This window comes from Ipomoea nil, unplaced genomic scaffold (assembly GCF_001879475.1).
Source record: "Ipomoea nil cultivar Tokyo-kokei standard unplaced genomic scaffold, Asagao_1.1 scaffold2742, whole genome shotgun sequence".
Classification (NCBI taxonomy): domain Eukaryota; kingdom Viridiplantae; phylum Streptophyta; class Magnoliopsida; order Solanales; family Convolvulaceae; genus Ipomoea; species Ipomoea nil.
In genome coordinates, this window is record NW_017619170.1 from 636,429 (window position 1) to 654,461 (window position 18,033).

The window sequence follows — 18,033 nt, forward strand, 5'->3', positions numbered from 1 at the left end:
TATTATGTGCTCATACAAAACATTATAGAATCATATTATACGGTAATCACCCCTTGAAACTTTCGATGATGCAGGGCTTTACCTATGCACTTGGGATAAGCTAGCTCGATTGAAGAAGCAGAGGCATGGGCATTAAGGACAGGAATCCAAATTGCAAGGACTCTAGACCTCAAACAGGTCATCTTCGAGTCTGATTCAAAAGAGTTGGTCTCGATGCCATCACGAAAGGAAGTAAGGTCAACAGTGAATGGAAAAACCTCATGCGTGAATGCAAGTCTGAGTTGGAATTCCTGGAAGACCTGAGGTTGAACCACATTACCAGAGAACAGAACAAAATGTTGTTGCTGATAAGATCTTACACGAGTTTCGACACCCTACCCCCAGGAAAGAAGTTATCTTTGCATTGGAGGCTGACATAACTGGAAAACCTATTTGGCGTCCCCCTTCCTCTATATTAATCACACAAAAAAATTTAGTTTTATATGTTATGAATGAATATACATTGCCAAATATATGAGAATATAACTATATTTTTATATTGTATATTTTCAAGATGGAGGCAGAAATTCGGTTGAGGGGGGCGAAGAAGTAGGACGGATTCAGAAAATTTTTCCAATAGAGGCGAAACATTAAAACAAAAGAGATAATTTTAAAAAAAAATTACATAAGAAATATAGTTGTAAATATTGTTGATATGGACGAAAAATAAAACACATTGAAATTTTATAAAAATATTCATAACAAAATATAAAACATAATTAATATGATAAAATAATTTGAATAGAAAACACATTATAAATTACACATCTCATTATTCATATAAAAATATAAAAGAATGTTCTATATATATATATATATATATATATATATATATATATATATATATATATATATATATATATATATATATATATATATATATATGTATAAATGTGAGGGGAAGGAGTAAAAAAAAAAACATATTTGAACCCTTAATCTTTATTATTGCCAAACACATGCTCTACCAACTAATCTAACTCAATTCTTGTTAATAATTAATATTTTTTTTATATTAATACTAAAACTTTACTATATATACATATATACCTACAAAAATTATATATGGGGTGGGGGTGGGGTGAGAGGGGCAGCTGCCCCCTGCCCCCCTTTGGTTCCGTCCTTGTATATTTTAATATATTTTTATTTTAAAAAATTATTATTTAAATTCATGATAATATAATTTATTCCGAAAACACTAGTTATGTAATATAGAATTAAAATTGAGTCATTAAACATTACATTTATTTCTATTTAGATTGGAGTGCTGCCCGCTAAAAAGACAACATAACGATTATCAATACAAGAGTACGTAATTATTAGGATCATTCAGCAGAGGACAATGTGGTGTACTGAAAGGGGAATCTATGAAGTCTGTAGAGGTATTCTTTAAAGAAAATAAGGAACTTCATACATGGGATGGAACTAATCTAACATAATTTCAAACTGCGAAGCTGAAAACTTTAACTAAATAATTTTTGTCACAAGTTCAGAATATGATTTGTGCTTTCCTTGAAGCTTGAGGGAATACCACTAACTCTTTCAAAATATTACAGACCTCCGATGCCTCTACTTTCTTGTCCACAAAACTACCCTTTCTAAGGCCGGGCATGGATCATGAAGGCTAAATACTCAGTCACCACTAACGACCCAACGACATAGAAACCGAGAGCGAGAATGTGGTTAGCTTGGAAAGGGATCGTCAAGAACACATCGATCCTGGCTAAAGGCACACGGAAGAGGGCCAGGAATGGTGGGTCCACCTTATTTTGGCTGGACTGGTGGCAACTGATTCTCAGTCAAAGAAGCATATGAAATAGCAACTGATTGGAATGAGCGCATGTGCCTAGTATTTGGAATAATATTTGGAAACTAAAGGTCCCTGACTGAATTTGCTCCTTTCTATGGTTAGTGAGGCAGGATAGAATAATATCCAATCTTAACAGAGTGAAAAGAGGATTCACCAACGACAAATGCTGGGTTTGCGAAGATAGCATTGAGGATAATGAACACATTCTACAGATACCCAAAGGCAGCAAAGGTATGGACGACAACATCTCACAACAGTCAACATGGAAACCATTGCCTGCCATTTAACCAGTGGTTCGACAGGGCTGGAACAGAGGAAGCCGGCAGCCAGACCAAAGCGTCATATTTGCAGTCACACTAGGGGATCTGGAAATGGAGAAATGAGGTTGTTTTCGAGATGTTGGTGCCACCGTTGGATTAACAAGCAAATCACGAAAATCATAAGGCCTTTGTTTGGCAGAACTTATAGCTTATTTTAAATTACTAATAAGAAGTTCAGTTTGGTAATGTTTTCAAAATAAGTTTTTTTTTTTTTTTTTTTTTTTTTTTTTTTTTTTTTTAAGGAGTTCACAAAATAAGCTAGTATATTAAAATAAGAGCTTATTTTAAAAAGCTACTTTAGGTAGCGTTTAAAAAATAAGCATATGAAATATTGCAGAAGCTTAAATATGAAACGCTATCTAAGGTAGCTTTAACGCACATTAAGTACAAAACTCACACACATTAAGCACAACCCCACGCACATTAAGCACAAAACCCACGCACTTTAAATATTAACTCACAGACTTTAAGTTTCAACAACTATTGACATTAAGCACAAACTTACGCACATTAAGTACAAAACTCACGCACATTAAGCACAACCTCACGCACATTAAGCACAAAACTCACGCACTTTAATTATTAACTCACAGACTTTAAGTTTTAACAACTACTCACATCAAGCACAACCCCACGCACATTAAGCACAAATCTCACGCACCTTACGCACAAATCTCACGCACCTTACGCACAAACCTCACGCATATTAATCACATATCTGCCCACCTTAATTTGGACCTAGATGCAAAAATTACAAAATTGCCACCGCGTATTTTTTAAAAATTTTGGTAATCCTGGACGTTGATTTAAGCGAGATGAATGGCCCAGATTAAACCGCACAACCGCACCTGGGCACCTTAACCGCACCAGAACCTAATTCTATATATATATATATATATATATATATATATATATATATATATATATATATATATATATTCATGAGTAGTATGTATACATGAAACGTAAGTGCAAAAGACATGGCCAATCATGACTGCCATGGCATAATTTTTGAAGATGAATGTATATGAAAATTATTCAATCATGGTCAATTCTACACAGCAGTCTCAAGAGTTAATAATCCTAGTGAATTAAAAATTTTGATGTGTTTGAAAAATGTATCATTTCTAAGTACGACTAAAAATGTTATGTACAAAGAAATTTTCAATAATGTTTAATAAAATTGCAATGTTTATCATTACAAGATTATTAGTTATTCATATATTCTTTTTTTCTTATTATATTATACGGTAAATTCTACTCTCCCTCTCTCTCTCTCTCTCTCTATATATATATATATATATATATATATATATATATATATATATATTAGAAAAATATCTTGAATGGTCTGTGATGTTTTGGCGTACCCAATCATGCTTTGACTTTGAAAGTTGAGTCACCTATTATGCTTCTGAGAAATATTGATCATACCCTCGGATTATGCAACGCTACAAGGTTGATTGTTACTAGGTAATTAGCTGATCACGTGTTGGAAGCCCAGATCATGTACGGTATAAATGCAGGAACAAGAGTATTAATTTCCAAAATGTCACTTACACCGTCAGATCCAAGGTTGCCTTTCAAATTCCAACGAAAGCAATTTCCTTTGATGTTATCATATGCCATGACAATCAACAAAAGTCAATGACTATTTTTCAAAAGTGGGATTGTTCTTGAAAAGACATGTCCTAGACTTATAGTGGCACGGAAAATTTTGGTCCTCCATAAAAAATTTTGCTATTTTATGAACATACTTCTTGTGACGAGGACATTTTTGATATCTGTCTGTAATTCTATTAAATGGTCATCTAATATGAAGGCAATTGCGTCAATTCAGTCTATCTCACGCCTGCTTTTCCTCCTTCCCTAGGGTTGATGATACCTTTCTTCTACAATATTCTCCAGTTGATGAATGAATCCAGAAGAATCACAATTTCGATGTTACGAAAAAGAAAAAGAATAAAAACATAGATACACTGACCAAAAAACAGAAAAAAAAGATTTGCTTGGGGTTGCGATCACATAGCGAGTTTTGGAGTGAGTTGAAGACGATGAGAGGAGGAATGGAAGAAGCAACTGACTAGAAAATCAGATCAGAGGAAGGAGTAGATAAATAAAAAATTTGTGTGAAGCAGAAAAAGTAGATATGTGTGCTAGTTGATATTAATTTTAGGAAATAATATTATCAATATCAAATTACCCTACATATTTTTCTTGCTTCTGATGTTTCTTTTATTATCACTACTGGAAATTATGAAATTTCCGACCACCTGAAAATGATCTTAAATCAAGTCGAAAGTCTTGTTCCGACCACTTTTGATATCCGGAAAAACCTCTGTTGCTATTTCCGACCACTTTTTAGACTTTTTGGTATCAACTTAATTTAAGACCATTTTCAGATGGTCGGAAATTCCATAATTTCCAGTAGTGTATTTGCATTATTAGGAGTGAAAATTTGACATATTACTTTCATCTCTGGATAGACAAGGAGAGCTTCATCTTATTAGGAGCACGCTACTCCATGAACGAAATAGATGCGTGTGAACAGAATACTTTACAGAAGAGTGCGTGTAAATTTATTTGTTTTAAACATTAACTTATGTTTGAATGTAGTGTTGATTGTTATTATTGTGTTGATATTATAAGTATATTGTGGTGTTTTATTGTGTTGATTATTACTCGTGAATTATATATATTGTTGTGTTTGGGTTTATAGTTATTAGTGTTAATTAGTTGGTTTTAATTTTTTTTTTTTTGATAATAGTTGGTTTTAATTTAATTGTTGTTGAATAGATAGTTTAATTAATTGTTATCCGTTTTGGATAAATTTTTGTTTTCATTTGGTAATTTTAGAAAATTCTGTACAGATTGAACCAATAAAATTATTTAATATTCATTTTTTAAATAAAATAATAATAATAAAAAATTGATATCCGCGACACCCTCTCGGATGAGGGTGTCGTGGAAAGTAATTATATAAAAAATAAATAAATACTTTCCGCGGCACACTCTTGTAAGAGGGTGTCGCGGAAACATAATAATAAAATATATTAAAGGACTTTCCGAGTCACCCTCGAAAAGTCTGTATTAAAAAAAAATCGTCCTTAGCTTTCCGCGTCACCCTTTACAGGTGACTCGGAAAGCGGAGGACTTTCACAGTCACCAAGATCCGAGTCATCTGTACAGGTGACTCGGAAAGTGTTTTATAGGGAGACTCAATTTTTTTTTTTTTTTTTTTTTTTTTGTACTAGTGTACAAGGCACAAAGGTGTGCAATCACATCAATTATGATACCAAAAAGGGAAGTTATTCAACTTCAATGTTATTCTTTAAAGAAAATAAGAAATTTCATACATGAAATGCTACCTATTTGGAACTAATCCAACATAATTACAAGCTGCGAAATGAAAACTTTAAACACATAATTTTAGTCACAAGTTCAAAATATGATTTCTGCTTTCCTTGAAGTTCGAGGAAATACAACTAACTCTTTCAAAATATTAGAGACCTCCGATGCCACTACTTTCTTGTCCACAAAACTAACCCTTTCTAAGGCCGGGCAGCACGCAAGTATTAGCTTTACAAAAAGCATTTGAGCTCTTGACCCCTGGAAATATTTGATCTTCAAAGCCCGCAAACTGTTAATCTCCTCGCTCATGCAGCTAGGTTCTTGCAAATACTGTAAAACGAGGTTGTTGTCAGCAGTCGCTGTTGCAACCTATACATACAACAAAACTGAAATAAGTTAAAACCACAACAGTGAGAGTAGGGTAGAAATAAATAAATAAATGTAAGTAGACCATAAGTTTCTCACGTTTATCATAATTTCAAGGCTATGCACCCTAGGAGAGCTGTGAAGCAAGCAAAGGATGCTGGAGATTTGTACCAGATCGGTAAAGTTAATTTGAAATAGTGTAAGATCCCTCAAGTAGTTGATTTTAACTGGAAATGCACTCATAATAGAGCCTGCAGCCAAAAGCTTACCAGCACAGAGAAAAATATAATGATAATGCAACCTAAACACATTATATTGTTTGGGAAATAAGAATTGAAATCTTAAAAGAGATTGTACCTTGAGATAGTATCCATCCAGAAAAAGGTTTGAAATTAGAGGCCAGTGTTCAATCAAGCTTGCTAAATTGATCCTCTCACCATGGCCAACAGATTTAAATTCATTTGGCAATACAAGACATGCATATGTAATACTTTTGCAGTTCATAAAACAACTCAGTTTAACCCCATGATTGTTGCAAAGTATCAAGGCCCAAAGTGATGATAAACAGCCATCAAAGTTCAAGTGATCCATACCACTGCAGCTTTGTAACCTCAAACGTTCAAGCTTTGATGCAGCAAAGATAGAAGCAGAAACCTCTGGCTTGAAAGCAACTTGAGACAAAAAAAGCGCCTTAAGATTTTGAAAGCTTCTTATAGTACCACATGGTTGTTTGAAGATACAGTTATACAGATACAGATGCGTAAGTTCTTGACACAAGAATACATAAGAGGGAAGTGCATAGAGATCCCTACTGGAATTCTCCACTGTGAGTTTCCTCAATCCATGGCTTGACAAGTATAGTATCCATGGATCAATGTTTGGGTACTGTGACATGTGTACAGCAGAAAGGTTGACATGAAAAGTTAGAATGGGCCCAATATGTTGTAAGAGAATTCGATTGCCTATTCCAACAAAATCATTTCTGGTGACAGTGACTATATCCTGGGGATCAAGTACAAGATTCGGGTGACCAGCCCATATGTATCTCCATTTTCTAGACAAAATACTTGTTCTTGCTGCATCTCGAGCAGGCAAGCAATCTAGGATGCAATTTAAAACATCCGTTGGCAAGTTAAGAAGTTGATCATCCATGGCCCTCCGTTTGGTATTTCCTGAGATATCCATTCCTAATAAAATGAGAAACCAGCATTAGAAAATCCAATTGTAAAAGAACAGTTTACAATATTTGTTTTAGTTTTCTTTTCATCACCCAAATTCCCTATCTCTTGTTAACCCTATGTTAAATAGGTGTTAAAATTGAGGACAAAAAACGTAAAATCAAATATTTTAACCTTTCTTCTTCAATTTGTTTCCCCCTCCATCCGTCACAAATATTAATTTTTTACTGTTCTAATTTTCCATTTTCACTGCCGGAAATTATGGAATTTCCGACCACATGAAAATGATCTTAAATCAAGTCGAAAGCCTTGTTCCAACCACTTTTTGGTATCCGGAAAAATCTTTGTTGCTATTTCCGACCACTTTTTGTTTTCGACTTGATATAAGATCACTTTGAGGTGGTCGGAAATTCCATAATTTCCACCAGTGTTTTCTGGTTGAAAATTTTGTAATCAAAGATCTTATTACATGCTATGACGATATCATCAGCTCCACAGACAATCATGGAAAACACAGCATTACATGTTGGTGCTGCTAGGGGCCAATTAGTTCTAGTTGAAGCCCTTACTGTTGTCACCCTCAGCTCGTTACTCAATTCAACAAACTCCTTGCTTTCGGAGATTGGACTGTCAAATTGAGCACAGTAATTTTATGACGATTTCTTCATGGAAAACTCCTTGCTTTGCATCCTTTAAATGGGAAGCAACAACTCTTCTTGCTGCATATTATATTCCTACTGATTGAAGATCCCTCAAGCACAAATCAACTGCCTGGTAATTATCTCTGATGATTCTGAGCGTGGACGTTGAGTCAGAATATCAAGTGGTGTTATTCCATCCTTATCCCGATTCCCTAGTATAAGCAACTCCACAAGCTCAGAATGAATGTTACCAATGATGGTCAAACCAAGTGCAGTCTTGCCATCGTTATTCTTCAAAGATCTTATAGCAGGCTATGACGACATCATCAGCTCCACAGACGGTCCAATCATATCCTATCCTATCCTATCCTATATCCTATATCCTATATATAAAAAAAGCCAAACAGATTTGGTTGGAGGTTTTTTTTCCTATTCAATTTTTTTAATTAGAAATTATTTCCTTTAAAAAATATTTGATTTGATTTGACATTACGTGTAGCTTTTCTTGCTCATTTTTCAATGTGATATGACTGACATCCACTTTTACAAGTTAGGTAAGTAATAATAAAAGCTAGCAAGATTTTTGAATCAAACATTATGGAGAGAAACTACCTATAAATACCGTAAGTCTTTGAGAGACAACACACTTTTACATTGAAGCACAAAGGATGTCTTGGAGAGATGACCCACTTTTACATTAAAGCACAAAGGAATGATCAAGAAACAAAAGGTAGATTAATCATTATTTTCCATTCTATTATTTACACAAAACTTCCTCATTTTGAACATCTATACAGTGATGCTCATTTGTTTTGGGGAAAGGAGAACAGGGAGAGGCAAAGCTTGCACAAGAAAAAATGTTAGATCCACCTTTTTAAGGGAATCAATTGCATACCAAGGATTCTCATATTGACATCTGAAATCAAGATCAGAGTATTATCATAATAGTAAAAAGAAGAGAATAAATAAAATGTGATTGGTCTGTATGTCTATGTTTTTGGTCTCTCTACCCAAATGAATTTCTCCAGCAGTGTTCAATATTGCGATAGTGTTTTAAGAAAAATTGCATAAAATAAGGAAAATATTAGATTTTGCAGTTCAAATCATAAATCCTTACAATTTTTTGTTTTTTTGTTTTTTTTTTTAGGAAACTGCACAAAATTACTGGAATTATTAGATTTTGCAATTAAAATCATAAATCCTAACACTTTTCCTTTTTTTTTTCCGTTTATTTTTCCTTGCTTACTAATAAAGAAAATAAGCAAATCGGATAGTTTAGATCTACAATACAGTGAACAGACGGGAAAAAAATTATACAAAAAAAAAATACTTACTTTCCTCTCAAATATGTTGATGGATTGAGCTCCTAGCCACGTACTCAGTCAGCGAGAATTGTGATAATTCCGTCGACTTTTTTCTCCATCGTCCTAATCGGTGTATACAGCTGTTCGCCGATTTATGAGGGTTTGTTTTCTTTCACGGCAGTAGAAGAAAAAAGGCAAAAAGAAAAACCCTTTTAAATGGTTTCAACTTTGCGTACGACAGTAGACAAAAACGGACAGCAGGAAAATGACGGGAGAAGGGAAAAAGAGCGGAGAAGAGTTCATACTCGTGTGGCTACCGTTCGACGTCCAGGCTTGAATTATCTTTCGCGATTGGATTTTTCTCTTTTCACTTTTCTATAAAAAAATACTCCGTAGCTCAGTAGCACTTTGAATTTATTGTTTACAGTGTTAATTTGCATTATGATTTTCGGCTAGAACCTTTAATTAGGGATTTGGATTAGCCTAGATTAGATTAATTGACTATTCTTCATGTGTTGATTCTTCTTATTTCAGTTTAATAATTGAATTTGATTATATTTATTTTATGTATTTTAATTGTGAATTGTGTGATTGACCATTGCATAAATCTAATATCAGGGTTTATAAGAAGAACTGACAGGTGAATTATGAACCTAGAACTCGTAACATAAACACAATTGACCTAAACTAGACATAGTGATGCGTAGTATATTTGCAAACAAATAATTCTCGGAGTACGAGTTATCGATCCACAGGGAAGTGGGTGTATCAAGCACTAGTTACTAACTTATTCATTAGAGCTAATCCTAACAATTACTTAGATGATTGATTGGCATAAAATAAATAAAATAAAACAGAGGTTCAGGATTTTGAAAACAATAAGAGAGAAGATGAGATTCATGGGATTCAAGTATTTAATCACCTAGTGCCAATTAACATTTGTAATATTTAGTTTGGAATTAAGATTTTTGTGGGAATGCAAGGTGGAATCGAATTACTCCTGTAATCTCTATTCCTAGTGAATTTCCACTCCCGTGGCTTAAACACCCAATAAGATCGAAGATCAGCATTCAAATATTCCTAATTACTACCATCTCCCGATGCGCAACAATCTAGAATAAACTTCCCCTAATAAGTTCCCCTTTCCCAAGGTCCAACCATTAGGTGCGATTGCGTGTGCCCTAATTTATGCCCCAACTCCCATTGGTGACACAAACATGGCTATGAAGCTAGTAACTATGGCCATTAATTACAAGCATCAAACAATATTATCACGATTGCAACACAAGTGTTAAACCCAAATAATAATATATTAAAGAAACTGAGAGCTCAGGCACATAGGTCCATAAACACTTTTACCCAAGAATCTCTAAAGAATTTAGCCAAGCATGGCTAAATTATACATAGCAAATATAAATAAAGAATTACAAATCATCAAAAGAGTACAAGAATTAACCAGACGATTTTTCCAAATCTCCCTAGTCTTCTTCTTGCTTTCCAAGACAACTTGTGGCTCTTGATTTCTCTCCTTCATGTCTCCAAGAATCTCTGAATTCTAAACTAGGAATTGTAAATTGTCTATTCTAATTATTTACTCTAAACTAAACTGCTTTTTAATTCTTAGTAGGGTTGAGGAAGGTGTGATTTTATAGTAGGTACAAAGCTAGAAAGGAATAGGAATTTTCCTAATTTAATTTAGGAAGTTTAGCTTTGGAATGATTAGGGAATTATTGTAGCCTTCTTGCTTTGGAATATTGCGATTTTAAATTAGGAAGTTTCTAAAAATCACACCCAGTGCAATAGGTACATTTTGCTAGCTTATTTTGACCCTTTTCTCTTATTATCTTGACTTTGATTTCTTCATAAGAGTTGTACCCCTTCAAGTCTTCTTTCCAATGGCACAAGAATCACCTCAATCAGACATTCCTAGCATGCGATATGATCAAAATACTAAACTGTCGCCAATCTATGCGAGATGAAATGTTAATGAAATTTTTCGACGCGTCGAGCCTGGGGTTCGACACGTCGAGTTTTTTGCTGAGTCATAGGTTGTAGCCCTTCGAGTCTTCTTTCCAATGGCGCAAGAATCATCTGAATCGGACATTCCTAGCATGAGATATGATCAAAATACTAAGCTGTCGCCGAATTCAACGGGAATTACAACTCTTCGGTCTTTTGATCCACTTTTGACTCCAATTTTGTCCTAGGACTTTCCTTGCTCATAACTCTGACCTACAATGGTTCAAAAACACTAACAAACACATAGATAAACAAATATTAATTACAATATTTCATTGATATATCTCCTGTTAACAAAAGATACGTGCTTAGACACAAAAATATTTATAATATGTAAATAATTATTTTGTGTAAAATTTATTTGCAATATGTATAGTATTAGTTATGTACTTTTGTAATAATTTTGATAGTATACCTCAAAGATATAGTTGCAATTTGTTGATGTTGTTAATCAAATACAACTACATCCAACCTTATTTAGAAAATTTATAACATACAGAACATCTAAAAATATCGTAATATATGTAATATTAATGTTCATAATAAATATCTTTATTCTATTATGAATGAATAACTACTATTATTTGTAAAATAATAATCGTGTTCCTCCTCGTTGATCTACTATACTAGCCAAATAAACAAATAAATAAACCTTTTGGACTCATAAATATCGCTCTAACAGATTTAAAAAGCAAAAAATATTGCTAACAATCAGTGGCAGAGCCAGAAAGTCGGGGTTGGGGGGTCAAATTTATAGAGAAAATTTATCATCTTAGTCGATATTAGTACCAACCACATAATATTATTATATATATACCATATATGATTGTGCCATTTATTATTGATAATTATTTTTAATTATACTATGTGCAATAATATATGAAATATATAATTATATGAGTACGATTGTTAAGATTGTCAAACATTACTTTTGAATTTTTTACATAACAAAAAAATTATACAATAGTAAAAAATAAAAAAAAATTACACTTTTAATCACTAAGTTATAGGATAATTGAAGAATTCATAATCATTAGTCGTGCTTACTTTTCGTCCCTAAAATATACTCCATAATTGATGTTGCAAATTTCATCCATTTACTAACAAAACATTATAAACGAAGTATAGCTTAGAAAGGAAGAGTGACCGCAACTTGTTATTAAAAGGACGAAATTTACAACGTCAATTATAACTTAGGGACGAAAAGTGAACATGACCAACAATTATGGACGAATTCTACAATTATTTCATAACTTAGGGACGAAAAGTGTAACTTTCGAGTTCATTTAATATATAAATAATAGATTTTTTTTTTTTAAAAGAAGGGGCCGAAAGTGTAATTTATCCATATTATAATAAAAAATATATTTACTAAAAATGGGGTGGGGTGGGGTGGGGTGGGGGGGTGGGGTCAGGGCCCCCCTTGGAGTAGGGGTGGCTCCGCCCCAGCTAATAATGTGTGAGTTACATGCAACATGTGCATGTAAGATAGTTCTTTGTGTATATATTTAATTTGTTTTTGACATGTAGCATTTGTGGCCATAGACAAATAAACAAAGTAATTTAATTTTAATTTTGTGTAGTGTTTATAGTTTATTTTATGCTACAAATATTGTCGTAAGAATTCTTTTTTTATAACGATATGTGCATGTGTTATAGTTGTATGATTTGATTTGTGTGTGTGTCAGTGTGCATGTGTAGACATAGATTGTGAATTAATTTGTATGCATGTGAGTTGGATTTTAATTGTGTGTGTCTGGCTAAGAGATGATTATATAGCTAAAATTATATTCCCTTGATGTATAAAATCTGTAATTGCTAATGCCGTGTGCATCAGCTGTAAATAATTCTATGCACTTGAAGTGTATGTGAATTGGGTGAGTATTAAAATTAACATTTCATTCTTCTGTGCATTTGTGAGTGTAGAAATGCTACATTCTGATTGGCACAATATTGGTGAATTAGTTCGTGTGACATATTATATTGAGTATTCAAATAAATAGTGTCTTACAGTGTGTATTTATGAGTGTATAAATAGTGCATTATGTTCGACACATTGGTGAATTAGATAGATTGCATCTATGATTAAATAATAAGTGCATTTTATGAAAGTTCACAGTGTGCATTTTTTTGTACATGTGCATTTAAAGTGTTTAGTGCATCTTGCAAGCAGTTAGGAGTGTTGGTCTGTCTAATTTCTTCTGGATTGCTAATCTCAAGCACATAACTAACCATGTTTTTATGCATTACACAGAAGGACCTGCTCTCTATGTTTCTTGATGATATGCACGACAAAGAGAAGGCTGCAATAGTGCAACTCCTAGAGCCTAAACTTATGCAAATGTGATGGAGGGATACCAAGAATAAGGTGGACTGAGGGGTGTTTGTCATGTGACACATGGAAACATCCGAGGAGAGGGAGTTGCGAATTGGGACTGTGGGCTCCGCAACGGTGATAAAACTGTTAGACATAAATAATCTAACTATACTGAATAATAATACGAGATACCTGACCTCGTATAAGAAGAAGCGATAGTCATGTTGATCTCCAGCCACAGTTGATGTTCTTGATGTGTTGCCTCTTGAACGGTAGACCGTCAGCCATATTTGTCCCACACTTGACTCAGAACCATAGATGGCATATTGGTGTCTACTGAGCAGTATGAGTACCATATCTTTATGTGTTATATAATGAATATCCTGAAGCCCATCGATCCAAGTTTATATTAGACACAGAGTCTGGTTGAATAACAACTTCTAGTTATTCAGTCCAACTAGACCACTTAATAAGTCTAGTCAACTTGCACCACTTAATTAAGGCCCTAATATATAATATACAATATATATTATTAGGGAAAATCTTATATTCTCCCACTTAGTGCAAGTACTAGCACAACCCTCGCCAAAGAACAAAACACAAGAATCATAGTGACATGTCCTCTATTTAATCAAAGTAATATCCATTATAGTCACATGCATTTTAATTCTCCAACTTAGGTCCTTCATGAACAAACCCAACATTTATTCTTGGTACCTTAAGGGATGTTTCTCAAAATATATTATGTGCACAACTGAAATAAGAAACCATCCAAATTCACTATATGATCTCTGAAACCTTAGAAGCAGGCCTTAAGTAGAGATCTCTTAATGTCAGCATAATGCTAACTATATTTTATGACTTCTTAATAACATAAGTACTACCTCGAACAACTAAGAGCATGGAGTTGACACGTCTGTCGCTCCCACTCATCAAAATAGCCAAAAGATAGTCAAGTCATAGAAGCATTCCAATAACTTAGACAATAAACCAAAGATATAAGTCCATAAATTTGGAATCTTAATCATACACCATAACTTCTCAAATAACTTCAATGTCCACTTTAAACGAACTGAACATAATGAGTCTTACTTATATGTCTCACAAAATCGTCTTAAGCCTTACAAACCAAAATGGCCCAGGATCAATTTTAAAGAAACTAAAGACCCTATTAATCACTAAAGAATTTATTAAATGACAATGCACCACAAGTTAAATGCTTTTGTTCTAATAAATTCCTTAATATTGTTGCAACATTTTCATAAATATGTTGCACAACCAAATGTTCAACCAAATGCACTACCATCTCCCGATGCGCAACAATCTAGAATAAACTTCCCCTAATAAGTTCCCCTTTCCCAAGGTCCAACCATTAGGTGCGATTGCGTGTGCCCTAATTTATGCCCCAACTCCCATTGGCGACACAAACATGTCTATGAAGCTAGTAACTATGGCCATTAATTACAAGCATCAAACAATATTATCACGATTGCAACACAAGTGTTAAACCCAAATAATAATATATTAAAGAAACTGAGAGCTCAGGCACATAGGTCCATAAACACTTTTACCCAAGAATCTCTAAAGAATTTAGCCAAGCATGGCTAAATTATACATAGCAAATATAAATAAAGAATTACAAATCATCAAAAGAGTACAAGAATTAACCAGACGATTTTTCCAAATCTCCCTAGTCTTCTTCTTGCTTTCCAAGACAACTTGTGGCTCTTGATTTCTCTCCTTCTTGTCTCCAAGAATCTCTGAATTCTAAACTAGGAATTGTAAATTGTCTATTCTAATTATTTACTCTAAACTAAACTGCTTTTTAATTCTTAGTAGGGTTGAGGAAGGTGTGATTTTATAGTAGGTACAAAGCTAGAAAGGAATAGGAATTTTCCAAATTTAATTTAGGAAGTTTAGCTTTGGAATGATTAGGGAATTATTGTAGCCTTCTTGCTTTGGAATATTGCGATTTTAAATTAGGAAGTTTCTAAAAATCACACCCAGTGCAATAGGTACATTTTGCTAGCTTATTTTGACCCTTTTCTCTTATTATCTTGACTTTGATTTCTTCATAAGAGTTGTACCCCTTCAAGTCTTCTTTCCAATGGCACAAGAATCACCTCAATCAGACATTCCTAGCATGCGATATGATCAAAATACTAAACTGTCGCCAATCTATGCGAGATGAAATGTTAATGAAATTTTTCGACGCGTCGAGCCTGGGGCTCGACACGTCGAGTTTTTTGCTGAGTCATAGGTTGTAGCCCTTCGAGTCTTCTTTCCAATGGCGCAAGAATCATCTGAATCGGACATTCCTAGCATGAGATATGATCAAAATACTAAGCTGTCGCCGAATTCAACGGGAATTACAACTCTTCGGTCTTTTGATCCACTTTTGACTCCAATTTTGTCCTAGGACTTTCCTTGCTCATAACTCTGACCTACAATGGTTCAAAAACACTAACAAACACCGTAAAACATTCAAAATGAGGGTAAAACCATATCCTAATGAGAATAGCAAGGAAAACATGTATTAAATAAGCAAAATTAAAGAACTTAATTACCGAGATGATTCGAAAATAACTATAAAAACAAGCACAGATGTGATAAAATCACATAGCTTTAGGTATTTGTGGTGATACTTGATTGTTGCTTAATGGGTTCAATTAATGTTGGTGAGATATCGACGGATGATCACAGTTAATTGGGTACAACCTAGTAGCTCGACGGAGTATTAGGATATATTTGAAGCAATCATCACTATAGTCATAAGAATCAATACTTAGGAGAGTTAGTTAATTATCTAATAGGTGAACCCAAATCCCTAGCCTTCTCTCAATTGAAATTATCATTGCTTTAAATTCATAAATATTCTTTTTAATTACATTAATACTATTTATTTGCGTTTCTCATTATTATCAAATTGATTGTTTAAGATAATAGTTAATAGTGTTCTTCGTGGGATCGACCCTGAAATACTCCAGGAATTTATACTGTGATTGACTCTGTGCACTTGCAAATTATAGCAATCAACAACGTTGCTATGTATCTATATAAAAGCGAGTAGTAAAGCTGGGAAAATGAAGCCAAAGAGGATAGAGAAAAATGAAATCGACGCATGCAGATGAAAAATCATCTGAAAGCAACAGGCTTCGACGTCGTTGGAGAAAAAATGAGAGGAAACAATGGAAAATGGAAATTAAACCAAGAAAGTGGAAAGCAGGAGTTGTGTTGCTAAAATGGTAGAGTTAAGGCGGAGCAAGGTTTCTCTGATAGGGTTGGCTGCAATCGGGTGGAATTAGGGTTTGGCTTGTTTATGTGTATATATATATATATATATATATATATATATATATATACTAGTCACGGGCATATGCTTTGCACGAAACGTCATGCCCAACAATCAATTAATGTATTTTATTTTTAAATGATAATATATATGAATTTTAATAATTACCTTATATGATCGTGATAAATTAAACATTACTAAACATCATTAATAACAAAATGTCGTATATAATATATAGACTATTTTAGTACCCTTTTTGAACATTACAACAAATTTGAACTTTTACTAACATTAGATTAATTTGTTTTAAAATTGAGAGCAGTTTGGAACAAAAAAATAAATCTAAATGTTAGATAAAAAATTGCAGCCACATGATTTAGGATCAATGGCTAGTAGGGGTGTCATTTTTTAGGGGAAATTGGCAACTCCCAAATATAAGCATATGGAGATAATTTAACACCCCGAATTTTACCAACATTTTAAAGCTTAATTTAAAGAAAACAGTCTAATCATTAAGCATAAACAAAGCGGAAGCTAACATAATTCGGGTAGTGCTATGCCACACCTATACCAAAAGATAGGTGCACATGCTACAACTAAACCATTGTCAACTATCTAAGGCTCATAGGCCAACAAAAATAAAAGGCAACAAGAGCTACACTACTGCGGTCCACAACTAGCGCGCTCTTCGAACTAATCAAAACCTTTAAAGACAATAGATAACGCCCGGTCAGCGAATAATGCTGGTAACCCACCAATACGCGTTAAGATCAATATATATACATAGATATAGTCAAAACCGTTTGAAACTGAGGAGTACAGTATATAGCATTTGAAAACCAAGGGATGGGACAACAACAGACATATCACACTCTCAATAAAGATCAAGACCAACAACTTCAACAAAGCAATAGAGACCATAATCAACAAGAGACAACCACAACTCTAGATGCAACCTACCATTCACAGGGTAGAGTTCATCATAGACATGCTCATAAGCAAGAAATACAACAACCATATCATGACAAGTTTCACGTTCCAATTTCACGTTCCAACCTTATGCCCTGTTCCAACCTTATGTGTAACACCCCGTGTTACGGCCCCTAAACCAAACCAATTAAATTATCACCCACCCTAAAAAGGGAATTAAAATCCATTAATTAGCGAAAAGGGGTCCACCATAGTCCATGGGCCTTTATCCCTAAAGACCAATCCCTTAGTCCTATAAGAAAATAGAATTAGTAAACCCATGCCACTTAGACCCTAATTAGGACTCTCAATTATATAAATAGGGGCATAGGAGGCACCTAGAACTCACACCACAAATAATCTCTCACCATACAAGAAGTTCCAAGAATTCCCTTATGAGAAATCAAGAAAGAAGAAATCTTAAAGAAAG

General features: G+C 33.8%; 2 protein-coding genes across 2 annotated transcripts in view; one reads left to right on the top strand and one right to left on the bottom strand.

The window, feature by feature from the left end:
- Positions 1–18,033, top strand: part of LOC109156575 (F-box/FBD/LRR-repeat protein At1g13570-like) — a 73,864-nt gene that overhangs the window by 15,269 nt on the left and 40,562 nt on the right. The window lies entirely within an intron of this gene.
- Positions 1,514–7,167, bottom strand: LOC109156573 (F-box/FBD/LRR-repeat protein At1g13570-like). Its single transcript, XM_019304425.1, has 4 exons — positions 6,241–7,167; positions 5,983–6,147; positions 5,713–5,886; positions 1,514–1,630 (listed from the first exon to the last, which is right to left on the bottom strand). Exons 1-4 carry the CDS (start codon positions 7,066–7,068, stop codon positions 1,526–1,528), a joined length of 1,272 nt encoding a protein of 423 aa, XP_019159970.1. The 5' UTR covers positions 7,069–7,167; the 3' UTR covers positions 1,514–1,525.

Coding starts and splice junctions, on each gene's coding strand:
- LOC109156573 (XM_019304425.1), bottom strand. CDS start 7,068: ATGGATATCTCAGGAAATACCAAACGGAGGGCCATGGATGATCAACTT. Junction 6,148..6,240: donor TGGATGGATACTATCTCAAG/GTACAATCTCTT, acceptor TGTGCTGGTAAG/CTTTTGGCTGCAGGCTCTAT. Junction 1,631..5,712: donor GCTGCCCGGCCTTAGAAAGG/GTTAGTTTTGTG, acceptor GGCCTTAGAAAG/GGTAGTTTTGTGGACAAGAA.